The sequence below is a fragment of the Nannospalax galili genome, unplaced genomic scaffold, assembly GCF_000622305.1.
Source record: "Nannospalax galili isolate Female #2095 unplaced genomic scaffold, S.galili_v1.0 scaffold39, whole genome shotgun sequence".
Lineage (NCBI taxonomy): Eukaryota > Metazoa > Chordata > Mammalia > Rodentia > Spalacidae > Nannospalax > Nannospalax galili.
Genome location: NW_008346683.1, coordinates 7,860,788 through 7,875,930, shown reverse-complemented (window position 1 = coordinate 7,875,930; position 15,143 = coordinate 7,860,788). Strand labels below are relative to the sequence as shown.

General features: G+C 46.2%; 1 protein-coding gene across 1 annotated transcript in view; it reads left to right on the top strand.

Annotated features, from left to right (window-relative positions):
* The window catches only part of Stab2 (stabilin 2), a 162,229-nt gene that overhangs the window by 134,858 nt on the left and 12,228 nt on the right, over window positions 1–15,143 (top strand). The window contains 7 exon segments of the mRNA XM_029568320.1: window positions 615–744; window positions 2,746–2,895; window positions 4,409–4,513; window positions 5,682–5,789; window positions 7,893–8,086; window positions 9,570–9,711; window positions 14,557–14,690. Coding sequence (XP_029424180.1) covers window positions 615–744; window positions 2,746–2,895; window positions 4,409–4,513; window positions 5,682–5,789; window positions 7,893–8,086; window positions 9,570–9,711; window positions 14,557–14,690 — 963 coding nt within the window.

The window sequence follows — 15,143 nt, the reverse complement described above, 5'->3', positions numbered from 1 at the left end:
GAGAGAGAGAGAGAGAGAGAGAGAGAGAGAGAGAGAGAGTGTTAAGGCCTTTCTACTAGAAAACCTCTAACAAAAACAAATCTTTGTAACTGTGGAGAAACCTCAATAGGTAAAGGATAAGGACCTGAATTGAATTCAGATCCCCAGAACTCACATAAAAAAGTGAGATGCGATAGCTAACGCCTAATCCCAGCACTGGGAAGTAGAGACAGAGGACCCCTGGAGCTCACTGGCCAGCCAATCTACCTGAATCAGTGAGTTCCAGATGCAGTGAGAGAGCCTGTCTGAGGAACATAAGGTATAGAACAAGAGAGCAATTGAGGAAGACACCTGACATCTTCTGCCCCCCCCCACACTCCTCAATACAAAATATAAATCAAAGACTTCTTGCTGAAGATGCACATGATAGGAAGCTATCTCTCCCTCCACCCTCTCCAGTCATGCCATTTGCAGACAGCTCCAAGGATGGTGAATTTTGCCTAGGGCCCAGCTCTGCCCCTTCCTCCACTCTTGGTTTTGAAAATCCCAATTTTCACCAGTCCAGAGACTGTGAGTCCCAGAGCCCCAGTCCTGTGGAGGAAGAGAGCAGCAGCCTGTCACCTCTCTCTCTTTAGGGTATGAAGCAAAAGTGTCTCTACAACCTGCTGCCCTACAGGAGGAACCTGAACGGCTGCCAACAGCAGTGTACCCTGGTGATCCAGCTCCCCAGGTGCTGCAAGGGCTACTTCCTGCCAGACTGTCAGGGTGAGGGTGCCCCTCCTCCTCCCCATTCTGAAGGGATTGTGGGCTGGCTGCACAGCTTTTGAAAGTACACACGATCTAAAGAGGTGGGGAAACTGTCTTCATAATTCCAAGGCCCCGGTCCGGCACTCAGAACAGCTGTGTATCATCTCTCCTGCTGCCTTCTTCATTTGACATATTTTTTGTTTCACTTAGTTGAGATCCTATCGTGCATCTGCTTTCTTGTTTAAAATTGGAACACAGCCCAGCCTGGTAGCACAGGCCTGTAACCCCAGCTGTTTTGGAGGCTGAAGCAGGAGGATCACAAGTTCAATGCCTGCCTGAACTGTAGAGTGAGTTCCAGGACAGCCTGGGCAACTTAGACCCTGCCTCAAAATAAAAAGTAAAAAGAAGGTTGGGGATATACTTGCATGGTAGAGCCCTGCACCAGCATGTATGAGGCCCAGGTTTAATCTCCAGTGCTGCAAAATGATGATGATGATGATGACGGTGATGATGAGATCACAAGTTCAATGCCTGCCTGAACTGTAGAGTGAGTTCCAGGACAGCCTGGGCAACTTAGACCCTGCCTCAAAATAAAAAGTAAAAAGAAGGTTGGGGATATACTTGCATGGTAGAGCCCTGCGCCAGCATGTATGAGGCCCAGGTTTAATCTCCAGTGCTGCAAAATGATGATGATGATGATGATGATGATGATGATGATGATGATGATGGTGATGATGGTGATGGTGATGATAAAATTAGAACACAGACATTTCCCATGGAGTTTTAAAACACTGTATATTTAATTTTTTATTTTATGCAGCTCCATAATACACACATACAGCATGTCTGTATAAGTGCTTTGACATGATTCCACCTTTGAGCAGGGATGCCCTGATAGGATATTATGGACCCTGATTTCCTTTAAGGCCCCAGTTGCATGGTATAGAGCATCGTTCTCCTTCCTTTGGCTCCTTGTCAAAGGGAGTTTGAGCCCATTCTGAAAGCCTGACACGACTTCAGGACTGAAACATCAGCAGCAATGATTGAACAAAGGCACATCGTGTCTGCCACACCTTGTTCTAGGTGGGGGCACTGTTGAGTGCTCGCAGGGATCAGTATGTAGTCTTGACAGCAACCCCTTTGAAGTAGTTCCTACTCTGTCCCCTTTATAGATAAGAAATAGAAGCTCAGAGAGGCTAGGAAGCAAGCCCAAAGCTCAACAGACTCCAGCATCCACAACCCTCACTGCCAGGTGCACTCCACTCATCATAGTCCACGGGAACATGCTGGGCTAAATCCACAGTCACCCAGCTGCCAGCCTCCATCACTAAAGCTAATACAAAATTGTTAGCAACCTTTAAATTTGTTCATCCCTGCAGAACTTCCAGCTATTCTCAGTGGTCTGGAGATGTGTCTTAGTTGGTAGAGTACTTCCCTAAAATGCACCAGGTCCTGGTTTAAATCCTCAGCACCTCATAAAACAGGTGTGAGGGTATATACTTGTAATCCCAGCACTCTAGAAGCAGGAGGATCAAGGTCAACCGTGGCTACATAGTGAGAACAAAGGCAGCTTGGAATACAGAAGACTTAGTCAAATAAATAAATAAATAAATAAATAAATATTCTCATTTATAATAGGGCATGTGATCTTAGCAGTAGTGATGTGGTATAGGTCAAGCAGGCTCCGTATCATTATTGTTACTGTTGTCACCACCATCATTTGGAACTAAGAAAACCAAAGCCCGGAGCAGATTGATTATTCAGCCTAAGCCTACTTCAACTCAGTTTGAAATAGGTCTCCTAACTCCCAGTTTTAGCACACAGCTCAGTCCATGGCCCTGCCAAGATAGACTTGGATCAAACATGTGATCCTTATGTCCCATAAGCCAGTGACTTGCCCTAAATATCCATTGACATCCAAGGCCACCTAACATATCAGAATTACTAGCTTGTTAACAGTGGTACTGAGCAGCCCTGCTCTGGGAGACTGTATCGTCACTGCTATTTCATCTCTTCCAGCCTGCCCCGGAGGACCAGACACCCCATGCAGTAACCGGGGTGTCTGCCATGATCAATACTCAATCACAGGACAGTGCCAATGCAACACCGGCTTCAATGGGACAGCCTGTGAGATGTGCTGGCCAGGGAGATTCGGACCTGACTGTCAGCGTATGTGACCACCTGCCCGTGTTAGCCTGTTGGCAGCTGTGTGCTCCCTGTCCTCATCCGTGCCACCCACCTGACCTGGGAGTAGCCACTTCCTTTCTCCCATCTCTGTTCTATATGCCTTTTTCTTCCATGGATGTAGTCTCAGTTTTCCTCCCCTGAAAGAGCCTCACCTCTACAACTGAAACTCACAGCCCCTGCGGCCACCAAGGGAAGCTGTGGCTAAGCCACATTCACTCGCTGAGTTATTCAGTCTATGAGTGGTGACATTTATTGAGTGCCCATTATGTGCCAGGCATATATAGTTTTTCCATTTAATCTTTATCATAACGTTTGAGGTAAGAGTTTCATACAGAAACCAAGGCAGGAAGAGATTAAGTATGTGCTAACCTGCTAGGAATTGCCCTAAGGATCAGAGATACAGTGGTTAGAGGGTGTAGGGACAAAATTGAGCCCTCCGGGAGCTTAGAGAAACAAATGTAGTTATAAAAGCCATACAGGGCAAACAAGCAGATAAAGGGATCAGGAATAAAGGGAGGTGCCGTTTTCGACGTCTCACACAGAATACTGAGTAGAAACCTGTCTGTGATCATAGGTCTGTCAGGAGCCAGTAAATGGAACTCACAGCAATACTGGACGTGTTCTGTGACTCCTCTAGCCACACTGGGTCACTGAGTACTCAAAATGTTTGGGCCAGAATTGATGTTTCTTATTTTAACTAGTTAACATTTAAATAGCCTGTGTCCCTAGAGGCCACTGTTCTGCATGAATAAATCAAGGGGCTGGCTTTCCTGAAGGAGAGATTGGCCAAGTGCAAAGACCCTGAAGTAGGAGTGGGTTTTAGCCAGAAGAGGTGAAGAGGAAGTGAAAACAGGTCCCAGGGACCCAGAGCACATCCAAACTTATAGGCCAGCGCAGTTCACTAGCATCTATTCTAAGTGTGACGGGTTGTGAGCAGAAAAGTGCTGTGAACAGATTAGAAGGAATCACTCTAGCTATCCTGCAGAGGAGGACACCGTGGACGGGGAGTGTGGGGGCAGCAGCGCCACCACTAGGGAGGCTGAAGCAGCCATTGAGGCTGGGGCTGCTGGTGGTAACTTGGTCTGGCACAGCCAGGTCAGAGCTAGTCAGGTTTTAAATTTTAGTTTGAAGTAGATTTCCCTATCTGAAGGCTCCCAATTAGGTTGTCACCCTGTCTGTTCTGAGACCTGCCCCGTGACACTCTACTTCCATGTCCACAGCATTTGTAGTATTTATTATCACACATTTAAAACCTGCTTAGGCCTTGACCTTGAGCCCTGTGGAAACAGGGGCCTTCTCTATTAAGGTTTTCCTGGGCCCCCATTGTATAGTAGTGTCTAGCCCATGGTAAGTTATTTTTTGAATGTTTGGGGAGATGAAAGATTGTGGTAGAAGCCTGATGGCCTCCATGCTGACAATACCAACAGCAGGCGGTCAGTGAGTGGCTGATGATCACTCCCTGGTCACTGATCACTGGGCACTTTTTCTGTTACAGCCTGTGGCTGCTCAGAGCATGGCCATTGTGACGAGGGAATCACAGGCTCTGGGCAATGCCTCTGTGAGACAGGGTGGACAGGCCGCTTCTGCAACACTCAAACAGGTTTGTTGGTGGGATAGCCAGCCACTGGCAGCGTGTGTCTACTGGGGACCAATCAAAGTAGTTCAAATGGGGCTTGGATCTGAATGACATCTGAGGAAAATGACAATGTTCCCCTTGGAAGCAATGATTTGAATCATGGCCTCAGGCCTCAGGAGGTTGGTTGATCAGAAGAAAATTCAGTGAAAAGATTTCACCCAAACCCATGAAACCAGAATGTTTTCTGGAATCATAGGACTGTACAAGGAGGGCCTCTCATTATAGCAGCTCTTGGGCCCAGCTGCATGACAGAAACCAAAAGGATATAGGGAAATCTCAGTGTTTAGAGTCCCAAGACCAGGACGTGGCCCCTGACCTGCTACTTGTACTGGACAAATGGCCTTAGATAGCCCACCCTCTCTGACCCTCACCTTATTCATCTGTAAAATGATCTATACATGGCACACTTTGCAAGGGACGATTGTTGTGATGGCTTTGAAGTGCCTGACATTTGTGTTTGTTGTATCAAATGCAACCGCTCCCATTGTCACCATTGTAATCTTGAGTCGTATTCGAAGTCCAGTCTCTATGTTCTAACAGGCCTTATATGTTAAGGTCAAGCTATTGTGTGAATCAGTGACATTTCCTCCTTCCTCAGATCAGAAGGCCAGCACTAGACTCTTCCATGGGCTTCAGCAGCCTGAAGTTTCAACAGTTCCAACAGTATAGTTGGCCAGTTCCAACCCTTCTGCCCCCGCTAAGTACCCCTCAGCTTTAGGCTGCATTTGTACAGCACAGCCCCATCTGATCACCAAGGTGCCAGTCTTCTACCCAGCTCAGTGGAACCCTTAGAAGGCCGTGAAATTTTTCTTCTGATTTAACCTTCTCCACCTGGTACCCCAGGTTCTTGAGGGCAGAGTCTACCTGCCACATTAATCCCTAATAGCAAGTTTGGAGGGGGAAAGTTTTAGATGGTTGCCCCTAAGGTAACACATGTGTAGTATGATCAGAAGTACTTTGAAGCTATATCTCAGAATCTCCAAGCTGAGACAGTCCTTAGGAAATATCCCTCCCATCTTCCTGCCATGGGAAGACTTATGAAACACCTAATAAGAGTCCTGGGAAAACTGCAGAGGTGAGGCCAACTCCACACACCTGGATGCAGGATGAAGGGTGGCCTCTTTCTTTACAGTTGTGTTTCCAGTGTGCATACCTCCATGTTCCATGCATGCCACCTGTCTGGAGAACAACACATGTGCATGTAACCTGAATTACGAAGGTGATGGAATCACGTGCACAGGTGAGTCCTCTTTGCACAGTTGTGAAATAGCATCATGGCACAGGAGAGGAGCAGGATGTGGTCACAGTGACTGGGCTCCATCCTGGCTCTTCCACTTCCTGCCTGGGCCTCTTCAACAATGTCCAACCCCTCTAGGACAGTTTCCTCAGGGGGTTGTTCACAGTTGCTATGGGCGTGCGGGTTTCACGGAGCACCTGCTGCTGGGCTGCGCCGGTCTCCCACACGTCACTGGAGTGCGATGGGTCCCGCGGGTCGCGTCTGCTGTTCGGGTCCCTGGCTCTCCGCCACTGGGGTGCACGGGTTTCGCGCACCGCGTTGCTGTGGGTCTCTGCTACCGGGGCTGGAGACTCTGGAGAGCCGCTGTCAGCTGCCCGGGCGGGCTCCGTCCCAATTTCCACCGAGCACTCCCTCGAGATACGAGATCCACCAGCCGCCAGATCTCGTGGGAAGTGCGGAGATGGCGAAAGCAGGGTCTCCGTGAGTCGTGGTTTACGAAGAGACAGCTCTCTCCGGGAAGACTGGATCATAGGCAGTAAGACACAGAACTCAGCTCAGTACAGCTCCTTTATTCAGTGACTCAGCTCAGCTCCAGGTCTTAGTGATTCAGCTCCGATTAATTAGGGGAAACCAGGATATTTATACTGTGGGGGCGGTGGCAAGAGCCTTAGTTGGTAGGTGCTTTTAGGATGCCTCATTTACATGTGGTGGTGGGCCCCTGCCAGGCTGCCAGACATTGTCTGATTATCACACAGGAAAACTTGGCAGTTCCTATGCCAGAGGCCATGTTTTTGGTAGGGCATCTGTGGCGGCCACTTCAAAAGGTGAGTCAGGAAGAGAGGTAGGAGGCCCCATGCTGAAAAGAGGAGTCTTTCCATCAGGCGCTGAGCTCCTTAGAGCTATCCGGACGTGGAAGACTGCAACCCTCACAGCAGGATTCCCCAACAAGTTGCTCTGCTTACCTCCCAAGCCATGGTTTTTAAACTTGCTTTGCAAAACAGGATGCCCTGTATAATTTTTTTTTAACTCAACTAGTAATCAGTCTTACTTCAAAAAAAACCAGAAGGTACCCTATAGTGTTAAGGAAAAGAAGTTAAATATACATATCCTCTGGCCCTCAGAGAGAAACATTATGAGCACTGCACTGTCTGTCAGGAATGAACCCAAGTGCCAGGTGAGCACTTGACCACTGAGTCACACACAGCCCCAGTGGTTTAGATGTGTGCTTGGCCACACAGAGGTTCAAGTGAAACGTTCATAAACCAAGTAGGTAAATGATTGTTCTGTCTTTTTAAAAATATTTTATTATTTTTATTTTATGTGTGTGCATGTATTGTCTGCATGTAGGTAAGTGTACCCATGTCGTTCTGTCTTTTATAATAGTTTGAAGGGCGGACTTCAGAGCTGACACTGAGTTTTACCTGAACAGTTGTCTGTGCCAGTGTTTCTGTTTTTCAGCTTTGCCACTGTAAGAGTCCAGGTCTGCAGCAACCCTCCCCCAGTACAGTCAAACACTGGATCACAATCCATCACTGAAGGAAGTCAGGGCAGGAACTCAAGCGGGGACTGAAGCAGAGACCAAAGAGGGATGCTGTTTACTGGCTCACTCACCAGCTTATACTTAGCTAACTTTCTTCTACAGCCCAGGCCCACTGCCTATGGTGTTGTTCACAGTGGCCTGAGCCTTCCCACATCAATCATCAGTCATCAATCAGGATAATCTCTCATAGGCCAATATGATCTGGGCAGTCCGTCAACAGAGACTCCCTCAGATGAGTCTAGACTGTGTCCAGTTGACAGCTACACACACACACACACACACACACACACACACACACACACACACACATGGTCCTAACATCAGAAAACCCAAACTCATTCTAAAAATGATTACCAAAGTGATCCTATAGCGATATGACAAGGGGTCACTGAGTTTGTCAGAATGTCACAAGGATATTGATGGTACCACAATACCACAATGATCAGGAGGACCACAAACATGGGGATCATGGGTACAGGCCCATTTGCCCTGTACCATGCTTGGCATAGGGCTAACCCATAGCCCCAGACAGTGGCACATAGAGCCCTCTCCTCTTGCTCTTGCAGTCGTGGATTTCTGCAAACAAAACAATGGGGGCTGTGCAAAGGTTGCCAAGTGCTCCCAGAAGGACACACAAGTCTCCTGCAGCTGCCCAAAGGGTTACCAGGGAGATGGCCACAGCTGTACAGAGATAGACCCCTGTACAGATGGCCTCAATGGTGGATGTCATGAGCATGCCACCTGCAGGATGACCGGCCCGGTGAGTCTTACTTCCCTGGGGACATTTGGGAGAGTAGTCCCTGTGGAGGCGTGATAACAAAATAACACTAGATAAAGGTGAAGCCAGCTGGCCAGCTTGACACGCAACAAAAAAAATAATAATAATACTAATTAAAGCTTAGCCGGTAAAGGACGCGTGACCACCTCGTGAACACTATTTATACTATAAAAAGGACCTACGTACTAATACACGACCTCTGAGCTGATTGGATGGCGGCCTCCCTGCCTATGCTATGCTTATGGTTGTTGCCTTTAAGTATTGTTCAGCCTTAATAACAAACGAGTTCCAGCTTAAAGCTACTCCCTGTCACGTCTGATTGTCCTCGGAGAGAAGGGCTGGCGAAACGGGCGGACAGCGCACTTACCCCTCCTCGACCCCCATCGCCGCAGCCTCTTGTTCCTCTCCCCAAGACAAAGAGGTTCGGAGACGGTGACAAGTCCCTTGTGCGTAGTGCAGCCTGTCTTCCTCACCTGCCTGGCCTCTTCTACACTTTCTTCCTCCCTTAGTCTGTTTCTTTGAAGATCAGTGGGCTAAATGCAATCTGCTGCTCTCGGCAGAAAAAGGACATTAGAACAAAATCTGTTAAAACCTACAGAAGATCTATTGTATAGTTAGTTAATAGAAATGTATTAACATCATTTCTTAGCTTGACAAATGTCCTATAACTAGGTACCATGTTCACATTACCGGACACTGGTAGGTTATACAGGGGGACTCTCTCTACTATCTTTGCAATTTTCCTCTAAGTCCAGCATCACTCAAAAACAAAAAGTTGAACCTTTTTGAATCAAATCAGAACCTTCTGGAATCTGCAAGCAGGGCAGATGGTGGGAGACAGTGCCCTTTACTAGTTACAAATAGAGACCTAGAGTCAGGCAGCTTTTGAGACTTAGCTGTGGCCATGTGACCAGAGCCTGGCTGCTTAATATCTCTTCACTTCTTGTGAAGTGGGCCTAATAATAACACAAATATCATAGGGTTTTGGAGATAAATGAGGTCATTCTCTGAGTCACCCAGTGGTCAAAAAGTACCTACTATGGGCTGTTTGCAGGTTCTAGGATACTGCAAAGAAAACACAGACTGGGTCCCTGCATTCTAGGAGCTTAGGCATAAGTAGAGGAAAGGAGGCACTTGAGAAAAAACATACACACATAACCCTGGCCAACAGCAGAGTTCAGGCCAGTGTGTTGGAAGGGGCATGGAGAGCTGCTTTCTGCAGGGTGCTGTGGGAGTGAGGCTTTCCAAGAAAGCGACATTGACACTGAAAAGAATGGCAGCGTTTCATCATGAGCCTGCACGAGAGCAAGACAACCTTTGTTCTGTTCTCTTCCCTTTGGACAGGAGGCACGTTATTTTTGTCCCTCTGAACCACCCCCATGCTGAATGGATGTCCCCTGGATACTTAAGATCCTGAGTTCCTGGAGAAGGGGCTTTTTCACCTTTTCCTGCCTTCCTCCCACAGGGCAGGCACAAGTGTAAATGTAAGACTCACTACGTGGGAGATGGCCTGGACTGCGAACCTGAACAGCTGCCCCTTGACCGCTGTTTACAGGACAATGGACAGTGCCATGCAGATGCTGACTGTGCGGACCTCCACTTCCAGGGTCAGTACAGGGGCCCTGGCCCAAAGCATCTTTCTCTTCAGGGTTGGGTGAAGGAGGTGTACAAGGGGGAACAGAAAAGTAAAACAGAAACCAAAGAATCCACACATTGTCTAGACCCAGAGAGGCAAGGAGAATCAACTCACAGTTAGATCTTGAAGGGTAAAACAGGGGAGCTTAATAGTTGACTAGCAAGGACTTTCCCAGTGCTGGATTTTCCCATGTTGCTCAGCAACCCTTAAAGCCAATGGCTGGAATTGAATCCAAGAAGCATATCCTAGGATGGTCAGTAACAAAGAAGTTGCTGCCACTTGCAGAAGCAATTTCTTAACAGCTGTTTGCTCTTAACACCACAGTGACTGGCATCTACCCCATGTATTTCCAAGGCTGATTGGAATGGTGTATAATAAATTCACAGGTACAATAAACTAACACAAGAAAGCAAAACACTACATTGGGAGTTCAGAGGCCCACAGGTGGGACACGGTGAGACCCAATGGGGAAAGCCACAAAGGACTCACATAGTTCAGAGCCAGAGCAGCAAGGGACTTCAGCGGTTCCAAATGTGATCCAAGTCACTACTCACTGTGACCGACCAGCATTGACTGGAGACCTCTGAGCGTTTGCCTGTTTTACCCATGTGCTCATCCTAATGAGATATATTTTAAAGATTTTATTTTAAAATTTTATTATTTTTATTTTATGTGAATGAGTATATTGCCTGCCTGTATGTAAGTGCACCTGTGTTGTACAAAGCCCATGGAGGTCAGAAGAAGGCATGAGATCCCTGGGAGCTGGACTTATGGTTGCTAGCTGCCATGTGGGTGCTGGGAATGAAACCTGGGTTCTCTGCAGGAATAACCAGTGCTCTTAACCACTGAGCCATCTCTCCAGCCCTTTTTACGTTTTTTCTTTTTTTTTTTTGGTCTTTTTGAGACAGGGTCTCCCTGTAGCCCCAGCTATCCTGGAACTCACTATGTAGACCAAGATGGCTTTGAACGCCCAGAGATCCACCTGCCTCTGCCTCCCGAGTGCTGGGATTAAAGGTGTGTGCCACCACTTTAAAAAAAATTATGTGTATATGTTTAAGGAGGAGGTACATGTGTGAGTCCAGGTGCCTGTGGGGTCCAGAAGAGGGCATTGGATCCCCTAAGTTGGAGTTATAGGTGGTAATGTGGGTTTCTGGAAGCTAAACTCAAGTCTTCTGTAGGAGCAGTATGAGCTCTTAACCACTGAGCTGTCTATCCAGCCAAGAGGCTTTTTTTTTTTCACATATCTCAACAGCAGGTTTTGTTTTAACACCTATCATATACCAAACCTGGAGTCACACCTCAAATCCCTTCCAGGATGAGACAGTGGTGGTGCCAGGCTGAGTAGATGGGGAAGGAAAGTGGCGAACGCTTTGAGAGCTTGTCACTGTCAGAGGCCATCCCTGTCAAGGTCGTGGCAGGATCTCCAAGCAGCGAGAGACAGGCCATTGCTGTTAGGATGGGAGGAACAGCTGGGACCAGTTCATCTGGGAGGAACAGCTGGGACCAGTTGATCTGGGAGTCATGTGTCCTGGGCAGTGTGAAGTCAGGAAGAGGCCCATTTTTTCTTTAGGACACAGTACATTCATCTGTCCTGCCTGCCCTCATGGCTCACACACAGGTTGAATCTGTGCAGCCTCAGACCATCATCCAGCTCCTCCAGGGGCTTTGCTCTTCTACAGAAAACTGAGTGGGCATCACATTGCACCCAATGGTTGCTGCTACTGAGCAGCCAGCCTTATCAAAGCAGAATGCTAGGAACAGTGGCCCACATCCATGAGGAATTGCTAGCACACCAAGCTCAGAGGAGGGCACGCCCACAGTCTGCAGAGCAACCAGTTTGGCAGTATATGCATCACAGAACCCTAAATTAATCGTATGAGACTCAGTGCCTGTTTCTGGTAACCTATCCTAGGGAAAGAATTCAAAACTGGAACGAAGGAAAACATTCATCCCAACATTAGTTAATGTCACAAAATTAAAATAACATATGTATATGTACACATTATATGCATATATAATATGAATGGATTATCAGTACACTAGTACACTCCATAAAAGTTTGCCATTATGAAGGGCATCATGGTACACACCTTTAATCCCAGCACTTGGGAGGCAGAGGCAGTCCAATCTCTGAATTCCAGGCCAGACTGGTCTACATAGTGACTTCCAGAGTAGCTGGGGCTATAGAGAAACCCTGTTTTAAAAAACAAAACAAAAATTTCATTGCTAAGAAGTGTGCAGCTGCTGGGTGTGATGGCACATGCCTTTAATCCTAGCACTTGGGAGGCAGAGGCAGGTGGGCATATCTCTGTGAGTTCAAGGCCAGCCTGATCTACATAATAAGTTCCAGGCCAGTTCGGGCTAAAAGAGTGTGCAATCTTGGCAAGGGGATACAGAAATCACTTTTCCTTACTTCTCCAAGCTGTATGATCAGCAAGATCACATGACATGATTATACTACTGGGCTGTGGTCAAACAAGAAAACCTACATTTTTTGGTGTAGTTACTTTGTAGCATTTTATAATGAACTTGATAATACAAAAATGTGACTTGGTTCTTAAACTATTTCTGGTCTCTATATTCTATCATTTGGAAAGGAAAGATGCCAGCTGTGAACAAATGACAAAAATCCTCCAGGATCTTAGGGAGAATTTATGTTTTTTTTAAAAAAAAACTCTTTTTTATAACTATCTTTTTAAAATATTTTATTATTTTTATTTTATGTATTTGATTGTATTGCCTGCATGTATGTAAGTGTACCCATGTCATGCAGTGCCTGTGGAGGCCAAAAGAGAGCACCAGATCCCCTGGAACTAGAGCTACAGATGGTTGTCAGCCTCTGTGTGGATACTGGGAATCGAACCCAGGTCCTCTGCAAAAGCAGCCAATGCTGAGGCATCTCTTCAGCCCCTAAAACTCTTTTTAAATGGTATAATAGTGACCAGAATATTTAGAGTCCTTGGTAGAAAGTCATTTCATAGTTTTGAATGTCACAAAAATTATTTAATTATAAGTATTGGAGGAAAAATATCACCAGAGAAAAATTTATAATGTAAGCAAGTCATCATGATTTAATGTTGAACTTATAAAATATTTCTAAAAGCTGTATCTGCAGTGTGCCACCACATTTGTAATATGTAATATATAAAGGAATAGGATAGGAAAAAAGACTAGAAGAATGTCAAAATTATACCAAATTAAAAGATATAAAAAAATGAAAATTCTAGAAAGATGTTCATCACACTAAATATTAGCCAATAACAAGTACTGATTTCTGTTGAGTAGAATTGTAGGTGAGTTTTATTTCTGTTCTCTTTTCTGTATCGCCAAAATGTTTTACAATGAGCATATGCTTTTAATCTTACTTTTAATGAATACTTAATACCTGTACATATTTGGGGAGTATAGAGAGACTTTTACACGGACCCCGGGACCTTGTGCAAGCCAGGCAAACACTCCACCACTGAGCTACATACATCCTCAACCTTTTTATTTTTCCATTTTGATGAAGGGTCTTGCTAAGTTGTACAAACTGGTCTTGAACTCACTCTATAGCCTTGACTGACCTTGAATATGCAGTCCTCCTGCCTCAGCCTCTCAAGCTGAGATGACAAGCCTGTGCCTCAAGCCTGGCTAATATGATGTTTTGACACGTTTACACTGTGCAATGATTAAGTCAGGGTATTAAGCACCTCCATCACCTCATACAGTCATCATTTCTTTGTTGTGAAAACATCCAAAATCCTTGTTCCAAGTATCGTGGCCATAGCCATCCTGCAGTGCAAAAGAATACCAGCATTTGATCCTCATCTGTTAGCTGGAACTTGAACCCACTGACCAATCTCACTCTATCCCTTCTCTAGCCCATCTAGCCTCTGGAGACCACGGTTCTGCTCTACTTTTATGAGATCAGCGTCTTTAGGTTCCGTGTGTACGTGAGGCCACACAGTTGTTTTTCTATGCCTGGCATATTTCCCTTATCATAACATCGTCTGGGGTCATCCACAGCTGCAAATGACAGGATTCCGTTGTTCTTATGGCCGAATAGTGTTCCACTGCGCATAGCCCATTTTCTTTATCCATTCATCTGTTCATGGACACTTAGGTTGATTTGGTTCTTGGGTATTGTGAATAGCACTACAGTAAATATGGGTGTGCACTTAACTCTTTGGGTGTATAATAGGATGGCTGGATCATATGTTAGTTCCATCGGGGTTTTTTAAGCTTTTATTATTTTTTTTTTATTTTATGTGTATGAGTGTTATGCCTGCATGTAGGTAAGTGCACCCATGTCGTGTAGCCCACGGAGTACAGAAGAGGCTGTTGGATCCCCTGGAACTGGAGTTATAGACAGTTGTTAGCTGCCATGTGGGTGCTGGGAATCGAACCCGGGTCTTCTGCAAGAACAGTGATCTAAACCGCTGAGCCATCTCTCCAGCCCCTTAGTTCCATCTTTTTTTAAAGGAAGCCTCATATATTTTTTACCTACCATAATAGCTATACTAATTTACAATCTATCAATAGTGTATAAAAATTTCCCTTTCTCCACATCTATTTGTGATTTTTTTTGTCTTTTGATTTCTTTTTGTCTTTTTTGTCTTTCTAAATGAAGGCAATAGCTGATCAAACATAAATTATTTTCATAATTAAAAAGTATTTCAAGTGATGTGCATCAACATAACATTAAGGGGAAGTGGCTTCTGAAGGCACCCTGGAGTATAGGTGACCTCTACTTTGAAAGTTCCTCCAAGTCCTTTACTAGAAGCACTGACAGCCAGGTGAGCTGACTGAATGATTCCTCTCCTTCCTCTTCTAGATACCACTGTTGGGGTGTTCCATCTCCGCTCCCCACTGGGCCAGTACAAGCTGACCTTTGACAAAGCCAGAGAGGCCTGTGCCAAGGAAGCTGCATCCATGGCTACCTACAACCAGCTTTCCTATGCCCAGAAGGTGAGTCCCCAATGAGCAGACACTGCAGGCAGAGTTGATGTGAAGGGTATGCAGGCTACCTCCTCTTAAGCTGAAGAAAACCCAGGTGGCGACCTTCATGGAGAGTATAGCAGAGTCCTGAAGCAATGGTAAGAGTTCACCATGTCCAGTGTCAAGTGTCTATTGTGTGTTCAGCCCAGTGTCGGGTGCTGCACTGACATTGTGCTGGATAGCTTTAGTGTCAACCTGACACACCTGGATTGAGGGAGCCTCAATTGGGGAATTGCCTCCATTGGACTGGCCTGTGGCCATGTCTGTGGGGTATTTTCTTGATTATTGAATGATGTGGGAGGGCCCAGCCCACTGTGGGTGGTGCCACCCCTGGACAGGTGGACCTGTGTTGCATAAGAAAGCAGGCTGAACAGGGGCCAGGGGAGCAAGCCAGTAAGCAGCATTCCTCCATGGCCTGTGCTC